Source organism: Serinus canaria, chromosome 19 (assembly GCF_022539315.1).
Source record: "Serinus canaria isolate serCan28SL12 chromosome 19, serCan2020, whole genome shotgun sequence".
Taxonomy (NCBI): Eukaryota; Metazoa; Chordata; class Aves; order Passeriformes; family Fringillidae; genus Serinus; species Serinus canaria.
Window position 1 is genome coordinate 5,101,904 of NC_066332.1, and position 18,127 is coordinate 5,120,030.

At 45.4% G+C, this 18,127-nt stretch overlaps 1 protein-coding gene across 1 annotated transcript; it reads right to left on the reverse strand.

Annotated features, from left to right (window-relative positions):
• Nucleotides 1-1,000: 1,000 nt before the first annotated feature.
• Nucleotides 1,001-17,236, reverse strand: TMEM248 (transmembrane protein 248). The gene is made up of 7 exons (XM_050981898.1): nt 17,060-17,236; nt 8,813-8,987; nt 7,595-7,880; nt 5,958-6,108; nt 5,112-5,295; nt 4,555-4,698; nt 1,001-3,703 (listed from the first exon to the last, which is right to left on the reverse strand). The coding sequence occupies exons 2-7, from the start codon at nt 8,969-8,971 to the stop codon at nt 3,683-3,685; spliced, it is 945 nt and encodes a 314-aa protein (XP_050837855.1). The 5' UTR covers nt 8,972-8,987; nt 17,060-17,236; the 3' UTR covers nt 1,001-3,682.
• Nucleotides 17,237-18,127: the final 891 nt, after the last annotated feature.

Genomic DNA, 18,127 nt, shown 5'->3' on the forward strand with positions numbered 1-18,127 from the left:
TGGTTATCCCATGACCAGAGGGAATATTTTACCACCCTCCTCACTATAAAACCCCTTCTTGCTGCAATATTACCAGCAGGGATCCTTTCAAAAGACAAATGAGACAGAAATGTGACATTTTTAATTCACAAACATTAAAAAAAGCAGCTCTGTGACTAGCCTTACTCTGTCACTACAGGTTGAATCTTATTGCTATTTATTCCATGGAGGTGCCCAAATCCTGTTACAAGGAGCTAAAAATAAGGCAGCCCAGGGAAAACCATGCTTAGATCCCAACAGTTCTGCAAAGAAACACCTTCAGGAGGTAAATAAAAGGGAATATTGGTTCTGCCAGGAAGCCTTGCAGGGCAGGACAGAGCTGGAGCAGCTGGGATGATCCAGATTTTGGCTCTCAGTAAAATCACAGCAGAGCTGTAAAAGCCCTTTAAAAAGCAGGAACACAAACCAAGCTGTCCCAGCAGCCCAGGAAGAGGCACAGCAAGGGGCTGGGGCTGTGCAGAGCCTCTGCAGGGCTCCGAGGGACAGGGACAGCTCAGCCATGGGCTGCAGGGAGATCCAAACCCTAATTCTGGTCACTGAGCTGCTCCCAGCCAGGGCTCACAGACACCTCAAGGTCAGGCCTCAGACTGCACCCAGAAATTTGGCAAGAGCTGAGAGAAAGGACCCACAATGGATCCTTTGTGTGTGTGTGCAGGTCCTGAGGATCTCCCAGGACAGGGCTGGGGCTCAGGAATCCAAATTTTGGTGACAGCAGACAAACAAGTCCCAGGAGGTAAAGAGAAACAGGGGCTGCTACCTTTAGATTGATTTTCTCCCTGCCAGGCAATTCATCACCAGCAAGGTTTGGATGAGTGCTGGAGGGAAAAAGAGAATTTACAACCCAAATTCAATTTCATTTTGCTGCAGATTTTTCCCTGATTTCCTCCTGTGCTCCACGTAATTTTGGTTGATTTATGAAACCTCTGCAGCCACCAGGCTGTGGAAATAAAGACAGCAAGGATAAACTTCATAGTTTTTATTCTGCAAAGCAATATGCACATCTTACAAACACAAAAATTAATCTAGGAGAGAAATGTCATTTCCAAATCAGCTATTAACCATCATGCAACAAGACAAGTGAAATGTAAGAACAAAACAAACAAAACAAAAACCAAAAAACAGCCATCTCGAACCCTACAATCACCTGCAGAGGGTTGAAACCAAGGCTCAGATTTTCTATGTAATGCCAAAGAAAATGCAAAAAAAACCAAAAAAAAAAGAAAATGGCAGCTTTCTAAGAACAAGAAAACACGTACAAATAGAATCAAAACTGATTCAAGTCATAGTTAAAAAGAAAAAAGAAAACAAAAAAAGGAAAGATCAATATGATCTGAACTTTAATATTAAGTTTTAACTCTTCTGTTTGGCTGCATTTAACTTTGTACATCGCCTGGGAACAATCCAGTATTCCTCAGCATTCCAGCACTTGGCCTGCTGGGACACCCTGCCCCTCCTGCTGCAGTACAGGGGGCAAGAGGATCAACTAAGGCCAAAAACCCAACTCTCCAACGTTTTCCCTTCTGCATCTGTGGGTGACAATCTTTAATATTCCTGGGGGGGGGCAGAAAGTGGGGGAGAAGTTGCCAAGGAGGTTCCTTTCATTCCCAAACGGTTCCCCCAACAGCCCAAATTCCAGCTGGGATTTGTTGAAGGTGAAAGGATTTGCTTTGCTCTCCTGAAGGAGTCAGAGGATTTTGGGTTATTTCCAGGATTCCTCTCTCTCAATCCATCTCCTATTCCTGCCTTTGGGCCCCAGATCCACCCTTGGAGGCAGCTCTTGGAGTGAGGATTAACAGAAGGCTGGGCTTGTGGGATTTAGGAACAGCTCAGGCTGGGATTTAGGAACAGCTCGGGAGAAGCTCTTGGCCTGTTTCACTCCCCAGGGAAGCAGCAGCAGCCCACAGCAGCATCAGGAAAAAACTGGGAGCTTCTTTTCATCCCTAAACTTCAAACCAGGCCATCTCTAAAGCTTTGCCTTAACATTCCCTGGAGGAAAACATGTCAGGTGATCCCACTGAGGGAACTGAAACCGTGGGAGGAAACAAAACTGTGACTGCTCAAACACCCCGAACACTCATGAGCTCACTGAAGTCCCAACACACACAGACCAGGAGTGGTGTCTGGAGGGAATAAACTGGGAATTTTCTGCCAGCATCACTGAGACTATGAGATTCTCACTTGGCTTTTTTCTTCTGTGGAGTTTGGAGCAAAAGGAGGAAGAAAAAAAGCCTGTGGGAAGGAATGAAGGAATGAATGAAAGCTGGGAGAAAATAAAAAGTCAATTAAGGCAACCAGTGAGATTTAAAAGCAGGGCTGGAAATGTCTGCAGGAAGAGCCTGACACCTGAAATTCAGGAGGCTGCTCAAGGAACCAGGAATCAAAACCAGCAAAAGTCAGAATGGAGAAGGGAGAAATGCACAGAATCAAAGCTCAGACTGAAGAATGGACACAGAGAACAGAAGGGGTTTCACTGGGGGGTTTCTTTGACCTTCCTCACAAGAGCCCCACTTTTGTGGCCATTCTCCCCTGAGTGGGGAGCAGAAAATGGCAAATTAATGAATTTAATGGGCCAGAGCTCAGCAGTGCCAGTGGCAGCTGCCCCTCAGAGCTGCAGGCACAGTCCCAGAGTGAAGCTCTGGAACAGACTCTGGCATCTCTTTTCCTTTCACTCTTTGCACTTGCCCAAGGCTGTGCAGAGCCCCAGCAGGCTGCTAACACAATGCATCTTTTTATTTAAAGTTTCACTTTCTAGAAAGAAAAGGGAAAAAAAAAAAAAGAAAAGAAAAGCTTACAGACAGCTGCTCTGCAGCAGAGACACACAATCCTGGCTGGAGGGCTGGGGATGGGAGGCCAAGTGGAAAAGTTTTCCAGATAGTCTCTGTGCTGACTGGTTCTCTGGCATTCAGCAAGCCAAATGAAATACCAAAAAACAAACCAAAAAACCAAACCAAACCAAAAACAAAAAATCAAACAGTTTTTTTCAGTAAGTAACAGTTTAAAATGGGACTTCACTTCTTAATTTTTTTACTATGAATAAAAGCACAAGTTTGTCCTAAATACAGCACTATTAAAATGTGAATATGTAGGTTTTTTTTCTTCCAAAAGAGAAAAAAAAATAATCTAAAACGTTGATATCTTTTCTTGCAAGCAAGGAGCAAATGGAATAAAGTATTAGGCCACACAAACACACATTGAATTCATGTTGTAGATTGGTGGCTTTGGAAATGCAGGATTATATCAAAGGTGCATACTTGGTTCAAACACACTGTACAGATTGGGCAAAAAACCAAACATCTCTTGGTTGGTTTGAGACACTTGCAAAGGCATCTTCACCTGCCCAGGTGCAGCTAGACAAAAATCTCTGCCTCTGTGGAGCCTTTTCACTGGAGTTATCTACACCAACATGGGGCTGTCCCAGGGCAGGGCCAGGGGAACCTGACCGTGCCACGGGACGAGCACATCTGCTCAGAATTACTCTGAATATTCTGCTTTTATAAATATGTACAAATCAATTACAGGCACTTTGAAATGTCTTTGGTTGGAATAAACCAACATTGCAAGGTAATGGATTCACAGAGTGTTTAGACCCAGGCTGGGTTCAGCAGGCAATGGTTTCGGTCGTTCTCAGGAGGACAGGGGGGGTTTATGCTTCTGACAAAGCAACCTGGAAGAAAAACAAAGGAAGAGAAAATATTTAATTAAAGGCAAATTCTTAATCCTGTAACAGTGATATGATTTATCTCTGTGAGCTGGCAGAGCTGTCCTTGACTCTTCAAAGAAAGCTTGGAAAGTCTGACTTGGAAAGGAAATCAAAGGGAGTCTGAAGGCATTTTGTACTTTGTAAAAATCAATAGAATAAAAGTCCCAAACCTCAAAACCAAAAAAAAAAAAAAACCCACAAAAATCACCCCAAACCAGCTCAAACTACAAATATCATTAAGACCAAAAAAGGTGTCAACACTGGCTTCCTACTTCTCAATTAAAAATATTCATATTTAATCCTTCAGGCAAACTGCAAGTCCCCACGGTAATGCTGAACAATGACTCTTTCAGCAGCTTTGTTCTTTGTTACTGTTTTTAACTTAATTCTAATTAGCAACCAATGACTCTTTCAACAGCTTTGTTTTTAACTTAATTCTGATGAACAACCCTTAAAATTATGTATCATCTTTCACTCAAGGTTTTCAATCTGTTGTGGTAAAAGATAATGAATAAATGAAGATTTAATACCACCTATTCACTGCTTCACACAAAACAGTTCAAGCAACACCAGAATTATGGCAGAAGAGTCAGAGCCCAGCACTTCCTGAGCTGCAACAATCCATTTCTGGAGGACAGAAATCTCATCTTGAGGAACTCCAAAGCACTTGTGTGGATTTTATAACCCCTACCTGCACTGTCCACAATGAAAGGCAATTAAATCCCCATCTCCAGAGACAAGAAAAACCAGTCTGTCCTCTGCCTAACAGGAGCTCTTCTCTGCTTCCTTATCAGAGTCAGGATTTTGTCACTCACCTTTTCAGAGCAGAATTCTGTGTTGCTCTGCCTCAGTTTGCTTGGTCTGCCTTTAATGACTGCATAGCAGAACATTGTGATCACCATCACAAAGAGGAAGTAACTGGTGTGCATGAGGTGCAGGTTTATCAGAGAGCGATCGTCCTGCACAGAAAAGCAAATTAAAACCATTTACTGACACAGCATTGGACATGAAAGCAATAATTACCAAATCAACCCAGAGATTACTTCATTAATCAACTTTCTCCCCTCTACACAGCAATGGAAGGGATTCCTAATTGTGGCACAAATGTTTCTTGTGATAAAGATCTGTGTTGGGGATATTTTTCCAAATACTGGCAGAGGCTTTTGTGAAATTATTTCAAATTATAAATGGTGGTTATTAAGAGCTGTGAGGCACGTGGATGAAGATCACCAAACCCATTATGGTGGGGCATTCTCAGCCCTCACACCACAACAATAAACCAGCAGCAAAAATGACAATTTTAGGAACCATATCCAATGAAACCAGAGCTAAGCATTTACTGAAAACACCAGAGGAACAGCCCAGCACTTACATCTGGAACTATAACAGTTAGTTTGGGGTTTAAAGCATGGTAGACTTTGCCAATTGCTCCCTTGTAACACCAGAAGGGGTTGTAATCCTGGGCATATTTTGTGTTCGAGTCCCTGGCCGTGGTGAAGATCTTGTACCACAGAGTGGCATTGCTGTAGGTTTCAGGAACACAATGTGGTGGCTGACTGCAAGAAAACAAAAATAATCAGCACCCTGAAATGTATTTTCCATCTTCAACCAGGACAACTCTGCTTCTCAAAACATGGTTTTAGTTTGGGCCTTCCAAAGCAACAACAAAGCCCCAAAGTTTAAGTTAAAAACCCCCAAAAGCCACACGATTGCTATGCTAAAATCAGAATTTAACTGCATGTTGTTGCACTGAGCCAACATCCCACAGCTTAATTGGAAAAATACTGGTTTTCCTAAGGCTTCCCACAGCCTGGGCTTCTCCAGGTTGGATGGAACAGTGTCAGGGAACCCAGAGAAGACAAAGGGAAGATATTGTGGTGAAGGCAAAGCAGCCTTTGCCTTGTGCTGATCTCTCAGCAGGGAAGAGGGTGAGAACCTCAGTGTCAAATCTCATCTCTGAAACTCAATTATGGGGTAAATCCTTTAAATTTCCACAGATTCTGTTGCTCCCAGTGAAGTTTAAATCACTGGGAGTTTAAAGGCAGCATGGGCCAAAATAATCTCAAAGACAGCAGAGATTTTGTGACAAACATTTTACCATGGGGGGGAGGAGGGCAAGGATGTAATTTCCATCATTAACAGGAATTTTCAGGAAGAGCTAAGAACTCAGGGCAATGACTGAGGCAGGAAGCAGCCCCTGGGGGAGAGCTGCACTCACACTGTGACTGGGAACACGTTGCTGGCTGCTGTCACTGTCATGCAGGTGGTGAACACGACCTGCTCGCAGTGGCCGTGCAGGACGCAGTCGTCGGAGTTCCAGGCAGCTGGCAGGGTGAAGGTGATGTTTATCTCCTCGTGGGATTCTCTGCCTTTGAGAAAGAGACAAGGAAAGCTGGGCTTTGGTTCACAAAAGTCTCTGAGCAACAATCACTGGGAGAAGGACACACAGATGATTAAGGGAGGAAGCATCACCCTTTGGAGTCATCCCGGATCTTTGCGGGCAACAAAGAGAGCCAAGAGAAAAGTTAAACCCAAAACAAATCACAAAATCTCCCAGCTGCTGCTCTTTCTAATCTCTCCCACCTCAGAACTGGGGTCATCAGGCTGCTTTCAGAAATTAAAAACTCTTTCTAAGCCAATTCATGCACTTTCACAGACCTTTATTAGAAAAGCTTTTCTCCTCCTGAGAACTTTGTTCCACGTCTGTTTTCTCTGATGCTCACTTTTCAAACTGGAGATATTTGTGTAGAGAAAAAGGTGTCAGCAGATACTGACCTGCACACTAAATCCTGTATGATAACTCCACGTGGAGAAATTCAGACTGAAAACAAATCCAGGCCGCTGCAAATGGAACTTGCATTTGGTAGCTCCCAAAGCAGCAACAAAATAACAACAGAAACTCCAGTAATGCACATTTGCAGCTATTGGCAATGTCTCTCCACAGGTTTAAGACCTTCAGCATTATTATAAAATGCAATTCTGCCTGAAAGCTAAAATATAGTGAGGTTCTATTATCAATTTATATTAATTCTCTATGAACTCCTGTCAAAACTTCCTGGCAGGCAGCCAGAGAGCAGATTGGTCTCTGCACACCACAGAAGCCATAATCATCTTATCTGCTGCTGTTTGTGATATTAAAGCTGATTCACTTATGCATTTTAGATAAACTAGAATTTTTTAGGCAACATAATACTCTCTACTGCATCTATGCCACATTTGAAATGTCAGTTGAGGACTTGATGGATCAAGACAAAACTGAAGAGAGTCACTGTTTGGAATTTTGCTGGCTTAAAAATGACCTTCCATTGTCATTAGGTTTAATTTCAAAGTGCCAAGCCTGATCCTGGCACGCCTGCAGGTTCTTTTCCATTCTGAATGCAGGGACAATCTCCTCTAACAAACAAGAGAAAGGCTCCATACAGGAATAAACTCAGAATAAATCTGGGAGCACATCTGTGTTCTGTGCACAAGAGTTATCTCACCCATAACAAGCTGGTAAACTTTTATCTGATTATACAGTTATTAATTAAAATCATATAATTATTTGGAATCATGGAATGGTTTGGGCTGGAGTGGACCCCAAAAACTATCTTGTTCCACCCCCTGCCATGGGCAGGGACACCTTGCACTAGCCCAGGCTGCTCCAAGCCCTGTCCAACCTGGCCTTGGACACTTCCAGGGATGATGTAGCCACAGCTTCTGAGTACTCATCACCCTCACAATAAAGAATCTCTTCCTAATATTTAATCTAAACCTCCTCAGTTTCAGTTTGAAGCCAATCCCCCCATAAAAGGTTAGAAAAAACCTCTAAAAGCCAACTGTAACCTAAATTGTTGAAGGTCCAGCCTTGCCTACCTGAAAGTCCAATCTGGTGCCCAAAAATTGTGGAGCTGAGGTGTGTGACATTGCGAGAGTATCCCCCGAAAGGTCTGAGAGGGTCCAGGGTCAGCGTGATGGTGACAGAGATGTTGATGGGACCAGAGTCCTCGAGGGTCTGTGGGGACTGCGTGGAAGACCTGGCCTGCCCGCTGGTCACGGTGCTCTCTGGAGTTGTGGTGTCATTCAGGAGGTGCTTCAAGGTTTCATTCTCAGATATACAGAAGTCCAAATCATTAAACCTCAGCAGGAAAGTATTCCAGTCCTTAAAGCAAAAGGGGAGATTTTAAGCCCGTGAGGGAGCTCCGGCCTCGCTCGGTCCCGTCCCGCCCGGCTCCAGGCCATTGAACAAAAATCACACGGCTCAGAGAGCAGCACAAACACCAGCAGGGCTGGCTCAACTACAGCAAAGTTGTTTGTAGAACTCAGATGGGTTCAGTCCCAGCTCTCTCCCCCGAGCTGGAAAGGAAACTTGGTCTGTTCACAGAATGACCAGGTTGGAAGAGACCTTCAAGATCATGGAGTCCAACCCAGTCGAAGCACCTCAGTTAAATCCTGGTACCCAGTGACACATCCAGGCTTTGTTAAACACACCCAGGGATGGGGACTCTACCACCTCCTTGGGCAGCCACTCCAGAACTTTTTCACTCTTTTAATAAAAAACTTTTTCCTAGAATCCAGCCTATATTCCCCTGGCACTGCTTGACTGTGTGCTCTGGGTCTGTCAGTTCCTGGAGAAAGAGCCCAGACCCACCTGAGCACAGGCACCTCTCAGGGAGCTGTAGAGGGTGATAAGGTCACCTCTGAGTCTCCTTTTCTCCAGGCTGAGCACCCCCAGCTCCCTCAGTGGTTCCTCACAGGGTTGTGTTCCCAGCCCCTCACCACGCTGTGGGGTGAGCAGTTGCTGCCCAGGTTCCCCTCCTTACAGGACAGTGCTGAGGGAAGAAGTTCCCCAAACCAGCTAAATAAACAAACTGAATAACACCTAAATAACAAACTGAAAGGTTCCTAGCCACAGCAGGGAAGATCCATGAGAGATGATTTGGCCTGATATAAAACAACTAACAAACACCCACCCCAACAGCCCTTCTAAAAATAAAATGGAGACAATCCCCTACACAACTCTGTGCTCTCCAGGAGGGGAAAAACCCCAAACTTTGGGCACGTTTTGCAAATGAGCATCATTTTTGCACGTACCTCAGTCATTTCTGGGGATTTGATCTCCTTGATCTTGAAGAAGTAGCCCAGGGTCAGGAAGGCGATGGCCATGGCGCTCACGCTGATCATAAAGACCACGAGCGGAGGGCGGCTGCTGATGTAAACCTTCAGGTTCTCCAACAGGTTTATGTAGAACATTATTCTGATTGTTCACCTGAGGGCAAAGAATGTTCCAACAGAGTCACTGCACTGTGAGTTACAGCTGGGAGGTGGGGAGCACAGCAGACAGGAGAGGAATGGGATTGAACACAGAATGGAGATTCGGTTCCGTGGCTGCTCCCTGAGCACAGAGCGAGTGCCTGAAATACAGCAGTGATCAGAACAGGCTCCACATCACCTTCCCAAGGCCTCCAGGTGCCAGCTGGGAACAGCTTTTAAGGAATGAGGGCTTCCAGCACAGCCCAGCATCACTGATAAGTAATAAAGCCGGTTCTTGCCTTTCCCCAGGCAGGGTATCACTGCTACACTTTAATGCCAGGAATGTCTGAATGCACCAAGGTACAAATCAAACTTTGCACATCCTTGGAAAATCGAGGCTGGAGCCTTAAGGATCCCTCTTTACCCCACCCCAAATGCCTCTGTTTTCAAAGCAAGACGTGAGAAGCAGCCCTACATTATTTAAGGCTTTTGCATCAAGAATTTTATGGGCAAAAACACCCAAAAAACTGCATTCAGGTGGAGGCTGGAAGACTTGGTCTTTTATTTAATTCTTGCAGGATCTGTAACTTTTTGTTCTGTCTGTAAGCATAGCCAGGACCTGCCACGCTGACAAAATGTCCCAAGTCATTAATATTTGCCCCAAATATAATATTTTGTCTGATTCCCCTCCTGAATTTTTATCTGCAGAGCGAAAAGACCCAAATTCCTGTATCAGCTTCCCCATCTCCACACCCAGGGAAAAGCAAACAGCCAGGTGTTAAAGGGCAGCCTTGTGACATCTCCTTCAGAAGCTCTGCAAGGAGGAACTCCAAGCCCACCTTTACCTTTGTCCAACCTAAGACCCTGGCTGAAAAGGCTTTTAACCCCTGCTAAACCACCAAGGCAGGAGCTGCTCCTAGCAACGTGCTGCTGATCTCCAAAATTCTGAGGGAAAGGCAAAGAGAATTCTGTACTGCAAGGGTTAAAGTTGGAACATCCACAGAGATCTGATAACATTTAACTAAGGCAGGGACTGCTCCTGCAGCTGGGGAGATTCCCACTGACTCCTATTTACAATCCAGGTGCAGCAGGGCTGAAAGGTGGCAGCTCAGAGGATGAGAGAGGCACAGGGAGGGATCTGTGCTGTCATCTATTGATTTAAGAGAAAACAAAAGAAGGGTAAAGAACAAGTGTGAAGACAAAGCCCACAGAGTACAATGATCCCAACTTCCTCCTGTACACTCAGGATTTTACTGGCAGGAATGCTTCAGCAGTTCCTGTTAGCAGAAGAAATATTGACAGAACCTGCAGAAGTGTCCCAGAGAGGGGAAAATCCAGCTCAGCGAGAAGAGACAGAGGTGCAGTGCCAACAACACAACCCTGGGCTGTGCCTGCTGACTCCCCACTCGCTCTCCTGGCTGAAAGCTGCTGAGACAGAGCTCTCCAGAGCTCAAGATCTCATCCTGACTCTATTATTTTGCACCATCGACCCCCTTCCATGCACCCTGCAAAGCCCAGGAAGTTTTTCTCAGTGAGAAGTGGGTGCTGCGAACACCTCTGCAAAGCCAGGGTGAAAAGCAGGGAAAGGAGATGGAAAGAAAAGGTGATGAGAAATGTGCACCTTACCAGAACTTTGTCCCAGAGCAGCTGTGGCACAGCCAGGGCAAGTGGCAGAAGGCAGCAAGGACAGGGAAGGGAGAGCTGGGGCTGGCAGGGATCATGCTGGGAACGATCCGCCCTTCAGCACGCTCTGCCTATCTTGTCCCTGGCAGCAAATTCCTTAAAAGAGCCACAGATAAAAACCCCAAATGCTCCATCCAGAGGCAAAATCCCAAACACTCCTTCTGGAAATGTGGGAGACACATGGGGAGATGGAAGGAGATCAAAACCTGACCCAAAAGCAGAGTTGTAGGCAGTGTCCCCTCCTGAATTTCCTTTAGGAAATAACATGGATGCAGAGTTTATTGCAGATTTTAATCAGGGCTGAGTGTCACCCACAGCACATCCAGGGATGGGATTCCTTTTTTAAAGGGCTTCCATCAGCTCCATTAGAATTTGTTTGCCACAGGGTCTAAAATCAGCCACAAAAAAAAAAAAAAAAAAAAAGGGATGTGCTGAAAATCCTACACAGGGAAATATTCAGGCTAATATTTTTATGTAAGAGATCACCAGCTTTTAAGTGCCAGTTGTTTAATATGCTGCCATAACTCACTGGCTTTGAAAGCAATTAGAAAATGCCATAAGCTGCAATTTCCGAGGAGTAATGTGCCTTTGGAGCATTTGGGAGGGAAAAGGGAACAACTGTGGATTTCAGTACTGGAGCTGACAGGAGAACAGCAAGGGGGGAAAGCAGAAGGATGAATGTTTCCATGCTGCTGCCTGAAGAATTACTGATTTTTTAATCAAAGCACTTAAATGACTTTAATTGTCATGGAATTTGTGATGCAGATCAGTGCATTACATCAAAGTGTCTATGGATTTTCAGGGTTCCTTAAACTCCTCTCTGTTAGAATCACAATGCATCACAACTCTTCTGCCAGCTCCAGTAACTAATTTCCTCCTCTGTGTAAATGAATAACTTCAAGAATATCATTTAAACTTTAATTTCTTGTTCAGAGTGGGGAAAAAAAAAAAAAAAGCAAATAAACCAAAACAAAACAATGCTTTTACCTCCTGGCAGGTCAGGCAAGCAAGATCAGATTTCACTTTTTAGCCAAATAAATAATTTAGTGAGTGGCTCTAATGACTGCTGCTGCCTCTCTCCACTCCAGCAAAGCCTTTTAATACTTGGTGCAATAAAAATCTCCCCAGTCAGACTAAACAAGGAGCTCGAGAATGAAAACTGCCAGGCTGGAACATTGGCCAGCAGCTCCAAGGTAATTGCTGGGTAGTGAGGGATGTTCAGCAGGAGTTACAGCTGCTGGAACTCGCCAGGAAACCCTGGAGATGTTGAGCTCTTAAATCAGCATCTACAAACCCAGGCAGGGGAAAAGATTAAAATGGTAGAGGGGGGAAATACAACAGTTTAATCTGTCACAATGCCAGAGAAAGCCAGCATTGAGCAGCCAACTCAAAACCAGGAAAATATTCTGTAATTTGGGGAGATTTCCTCCAAAACAGCTCCTGACAGCAACCTCAAAGGAGCAGCATTGTGAATTCCTCTTTATTTGTGGATGAAAGAGTGTGGAAGAGGAAGCTGCTGAAATAGACTGATGAGTTTTTCAAGGCTAAATTGCAAACAAGGAAAATCTTCAAGTCTATTGCAAAGACCAAAAAGTCAATGCAATGAGTCACAGCTGAAATATTAAATTCCCATTTGGAGGCTTAATATCAAAGGAGCTGAATTCCTAAGAAGAATAAAAATCCCATATGCTGTACTAAAGCAGGTATTGAAAGCAAAACTGCACTTACCGAAGTGAAAAAAACCCAAACCCAAACATGAATTTTAAAGAGATCAAAATGCTTTGACATTTTTGTCAGTAATGTCAACTGCCTCCCTGCCACTAGAAAGCTTAAAAGGATGGAATTTCCTTACAGATATTTCCCTTTCTTGTTGTGCAGGCAAGGCGATCACTCTAGAGGAGGGGTTTAAATGTGAAATCACCACTGAAATATCCTAAGGAGGAAAACTGGGTGAAGGAGAAGGGCAGGAGGCAGCAGTGCCTATCCCAGCATTTCTCCTTTAGGACCTCTCAAGTTCTTCAATTTTCAGTATCTCACTGTACAGAACGGTGTTTAAATTGAGCTGTGCACCTCCAAAAAATAAAAAAATCAATTGTATTTTCAAAGGTGCCCCACTAGCAGGAGGGCAGAGGGGTTAGGAAATGGGTCAGCTCAGGGTTAACCACTCTGAATGAAAACGATGTGGTGTGCCAAAGGAATATTTACAAATACAAATCAAACAGACCATGGGAAAGCAGCCACAAATAAATGCAAACAAAGCAGTGGTGTTCACCTCAAACACCTTTAACAACAACAAACAGCAGCAGGTACTTAAATCATCTTTCATTTGGATTTCTTCTCCTCAAATTTGATGTCTAAGAGTGAAAATAAAGCAAAATGAAGGCCAGAGTTGTGTGAGCTGGGGCTGCTGATGGGGCTGGTGCTGTTCAGCATCTTTGAGGGTGACAGGGACATGGGGACAAGCTTGGCAGTGACACCAAAGGCAGTGACACCTTCCAACCCGTGTGGGGAGGATCTGGACAGGCTGGAAGGCGGCTCTGGGACAACCTGATGAGGTTCAAGATCAAGTGTAAGGAAAACTTTAGCATCCTGATATCTGGGGAAAATAGAGGTGTTAGGATCTGCAGCAGCTTCAGATCATCTTTTTAGGAAGGGGGATGAAATGGCACAGCCTAAAACCTTCCCCAGCAGCAGGACAGGCAGGAAGGAAGGAGGAATTCATCCTGGAGGAATCCCCCAGGGCACAGCACTACCTCTGTGCAGCTGAGCCTCCTCCTCTCCTCCAGCACCAACAAAATAAACCAAACCCAACATCAACTAGGAAATGCCAGCAGGTTTCTCCTCAGCACACAGGGAGGGAAGCAATCAGGGCATGTGGAGGAGGAAACTTCACAAAAACATCACCTTGGGTCCTTGAATCCTACCCAATCCAACCCCAGGATGTGCACAAACACATCTGCTCCACTGGGAGATAAGGGGAATGGGCTCCAGCCAGAACTGGCTTATCAGTTTGCTGAGCTATTTTACCCACAAATATGTTTACTGAGAAAAAAATCCACATTTTCCCAAAAAACTTCAATTTTCCTGGAGCCTGGAAGCTGAAAGTGGCTTTGCATATGCACTGCACAGGGCAGGAGGAGAACAGCACCTGGAAATGTGGAAAAGGACATTTCTTCCTCCTGGCATCCTGATAAAGGATCAGGATGCAGAATATGAGCAAAAACCTGGGACTTGCATGAAGTGAAAGAAGCAAATGCTTCATACTTGCATGAATTGTTTCTTTTCACCTCTCAAAACACTTTTCAAAGATGAATTAATCATTTCAACATCTCCCAGAGGGGCACCAACAGCAAACATTTCAGGTCTGCCCATGAAACACAGCCAAGGAAGGAAAGTAATTTGGTGAATGATAGAAAATTGTAAACATCAAATTTAGACTGAATTTCAAACACCCAAATTTCTGACTTCAACTCTCTATAAAGACAGAAAACTTGGGGAAAAAAAAGGCAATGATGTAAAAAATAAAAAGGAAAACAAACATTACTCAATCTGTGTGTGACAGCCCTTCCCAACAGACTTGTGTTGTTCAAAAATTCTGGTGGATTCCCCACAAGCACCTGAACTTTGTGCCAGCTGATACTCTGGGGACAGCAAAGTTGATTTCCATTTCCCACTGGAAGAAAAATTGGTGCAGAAACAGACAAATCCAAACAAGTTCCAAGTATTTTTTGTATGTTCTCAGTTTTTAAAATGATGAATGAGAAAAGGCAAGAAAAGTTAAAAGTCAGGAAGCAGCAACAGAGTGAGGAAGCTTTTTTTCCCCTGGTTCAATGAACTCTGAATTCTGATTTTTGTTAGACATGAAAAACATAATTTAAAACATACCCAGCTGTAAAATCAAAATGAACTCAACCTCTGGTTGAAAATCAGACATTTTGGTGCCAAACTTGAAGCAGGCATCTCTGTCTGCCAGGACCCTGTGCCATGGGAATGAATCCACTTCCATCTAAAAGAGCTCATGGGCATTTTTAAACCTTCCAGCTTGTCCAAGTCATGACTTCCAATGTGAGTTACCACAACCCAAATCACCCAGACTGCAATAAAACACACAATAAGAGATGAAGGACTTTGAATTTGTATTAAAAATGCCATTCTGGTTACTGCTGCTCAGCATGAGAATCTGGGAAAGGAAAAATAAAATTATTCCATTTTACAGGACCTTTAAAGATCCATGAGAAATCAAAAAACACAGGATGGCTTTAATGAAGAAGTGTGAAAATTCTCAGTTACTGCTCAATAATCAAAAACTGGTTGAGTGACCAGTTCAAGGTTAATTGTTGACTTCATTAAAGCTACTCATTAAGGAATGTGGGACCCAATTCAGCAGTGAAAGCGCAGAGAAATGCCAGGGAAAGGCTCTTCAGTCTGTAATGAGAACTGTGAGGAGACAGGGATGCAGACAGATACACAGCTTGAATCACAAGCAGAAAAATGACTGACAAGCTGAGGAAATGGCAGCTTTGGGGAATGGCAAATTCAGAGTTTGGGTGTGGAAAGAAGGGAGAAAAGCAGCAAAACAGCCAGTGGCCACTGATGGAAACAGAAACAGCAGCAAAACCAAGTGAAATGAGGGAGCTGGGACACAGCTGAGATATCAAAGCTATGGCTGGAATATTCTCATGTCTGTGTGCTTCACCCCCCCTGCTCAGAGCAAACAGCACCTCGGCCTGCCCAGCCCCAGCTGGGTGAGCTCACTCTCCATTTTACAGATTAACAGACCCCCAGTGCCAGCACACACTCAGGTTTTCATCCAAAACAAAGCCTGGGAGTTCTGAGCCCTGGGAACTGCTTCCTTCACAGGTCAGGACACCCTCAGAAAGAAAATGAATTCATGCTTTGGGTAACTGGGAAAAGCAGCACAATTCTGACACCAGCGAGTTTCATTAATAGTTTAGGGCTAGATTGATAAAACAGCTTCATTTCTACAAGCCTGGGCTGTTATTTAACAAAAAAGAAGATTATCCCAGCTGCCAGACCTGCAGGATCAGCTCAGGGGTGCTCCAGGAGGGGTGCCAGGCTCTGTCCCTCTGTCCCCAGCTCACAAAGGACACCCAGCTCTGTCTGTCCCCTGCCCTGAGCTGGGCACTCTCAGAGCACAGGGACGATTTTGTTTTCTCAGGTGACCTTTCAAGCTCTCGTCTTTCAAGTGGAAAAGAAGAATCACATTCCAGCAGAGCCACTCCTCAAATCCGGGCAGGTAACAAAGCGACCCAGGGCTAAATCCTGCCCGGTGGGCCGGGCTCAGGGAGCGATTTCCAGCCACAATTGAGGATTATTTGTGCTCAGGCTGCCACAGAAGTTATCTGAGAGCTGAGCACACCTGCTGAGCAGGAGCTGGAGCGCAGCCACCGGGATTGTTGGGGCACAGGCAGGTGCAGGGAAGCGGCACTGAAACCCGAGCCGCTGTGCGCTGCCCAGAGGCACAGGGATTCATCGCGAGTGTTTCCCGTAACTCAGCCCTCGGAAAAAAACGCAATAATCGTTTACCACAACAGCCAGGCCCAGGTTTTTTTTTTTTTTTTCTCCACCACGTTGTTGTAGCGGCCAAACTTCGGGGAAGTTCAGCGAGGATGTGGAGAGCAAACCTCAATTACTGAATCCTTATCTGCCCTCCAGGGTTGTCTGCCAGGGCAAATTCACTCGGATAATTCCATCTCCGGAGCTAATCCTGGAAATCAATTTCCCCAAAGACAAACCCTTAAAGAGCAAACAAAGGGAAAATGGAGAAAAATAAAATTCCAGCTGGGCTGTACTGGGTTTTCTCCCAGGGTGATTCGGATCCACGGGCTGGATGTACCGGCAGGGATGGAGCAGCCATGTTCCAGGCATGATGCACCAGGAATTTTATCATTAAAACCATCATGAGATCATTAGTCAAGTTAAACCCCCCCAAAAAGTGAAAGAGGGTGAAATATAGGTGTATAGAAAATTGGGGAAAACATCCCAAAACAACCACACAAAAAAAGCCCCACGCAGGAATCACTGTTCAGAGCCTCTTTTGAAACACAACTATTTTTAGCGCTACAGAAATTATTATTTTTCACCGCTGTTTTTTTTTTTCTGCTACGACGCCACGCATACAAACTTCAAGCTGACGACCTTTCCCAATATAATTATTATATGTAAATAACAAAAATAAACCGAAGCACAACCCCCCGGCAGAGCCAAAGCGCCCCGAACGCAGCCGGGACCCGGGGCCCGGGGGCAGCGCGGCGGTGCCGCGGCCCGAAGCTCCCCGGGGGCTCTCCCGGCGCTCCCCCCGCTTCTCCCAGCCCCGGAGCGGCCTCACGGCAGCCCCATCCCCCGGCAGGCCGGGCCGCAGAGCCGCCCCCGTCCGCTCCTTACCGGCGTCCGCGGCGGGGCTCAGGCCCCCGGGCCGGGCGGGGCTCAGAGGCGGCGGCGCTGCCGTGCGGGCGGGCTCTGCACCATCGTCCTGCCCTGCCGGGGCTGCGGGCACGGGAGGACGGGCGGCGGGGGGAGAGGCCGCTCCCCGGGCAGGGCAGCCCCGGGCCGGACACACGGACAGGCCCCGGCACCGGGCCCCGCCTCCGCCGCCGCTTCCGGGCCTCAGCCCTGACCCCTCACCCGCCGACGGTGGCGCGGGGGGGACAAGATTGAGGCGGCGCCGGCAGCGCGGGAGGGCCCGGGAACAGCACCGGGAACGGAACCGGGAATGGGCTCGGGAGCAGCATCGGGAACGGAGCCGGGAATGGAACCGGGAGCAGAAGCGGGAGAGGCACCGGGAACGGCCCCGGGCCCTCAGGGCGCTCTCTCCCGGCCCCAGCCCGCGCCCCCCCTCCGGCCTCCCTCAGGATGTTCCCGCCTTCCCCCTCCCCTTTTCCTCTAAAAATGATCCCCTAACACCTTTTTGGTTATATTTCCTAACATAAATACCTATTCCAATACCTAAAGGTCTTCAGGGTTAAATCCTTAAAGCGAACAAACCTTTGATTACATTTATCTGATAAATAATAATAATATCATTGTTTTATATTACATTATTATAATTATTAATAATGTATACTATTATTAATGTAATGCTAATTATTAATAACTATGTTACTAATTATGAAGATGTTTCCATGAGGAGAATGTGGGCTCTGGTGGAGCTGTTCACTGTCCCTGGGAGAAAACCTTCCCTAAATATTGCTTTAAAATAAATTAATTATAAAAAATAAACTAATAATTCTGCATTAAAATATTTGGGTGAAAAATATTCCCTAAAAATGCTTGGGGAAGGTAAAACTCCAGCAGTCCCATGAGGATCTGAAAGGTCAGAAACTCCAAAATGACAGCACTGAATTAATGAGCAATAATCACAATTAATGACTCCAGCATTTCCTGTAAAATATCTTCCTTACAAAAGGAAATAAATGCAGGAGTTCCCATGCAAAGAAATATTTTACAATAAAA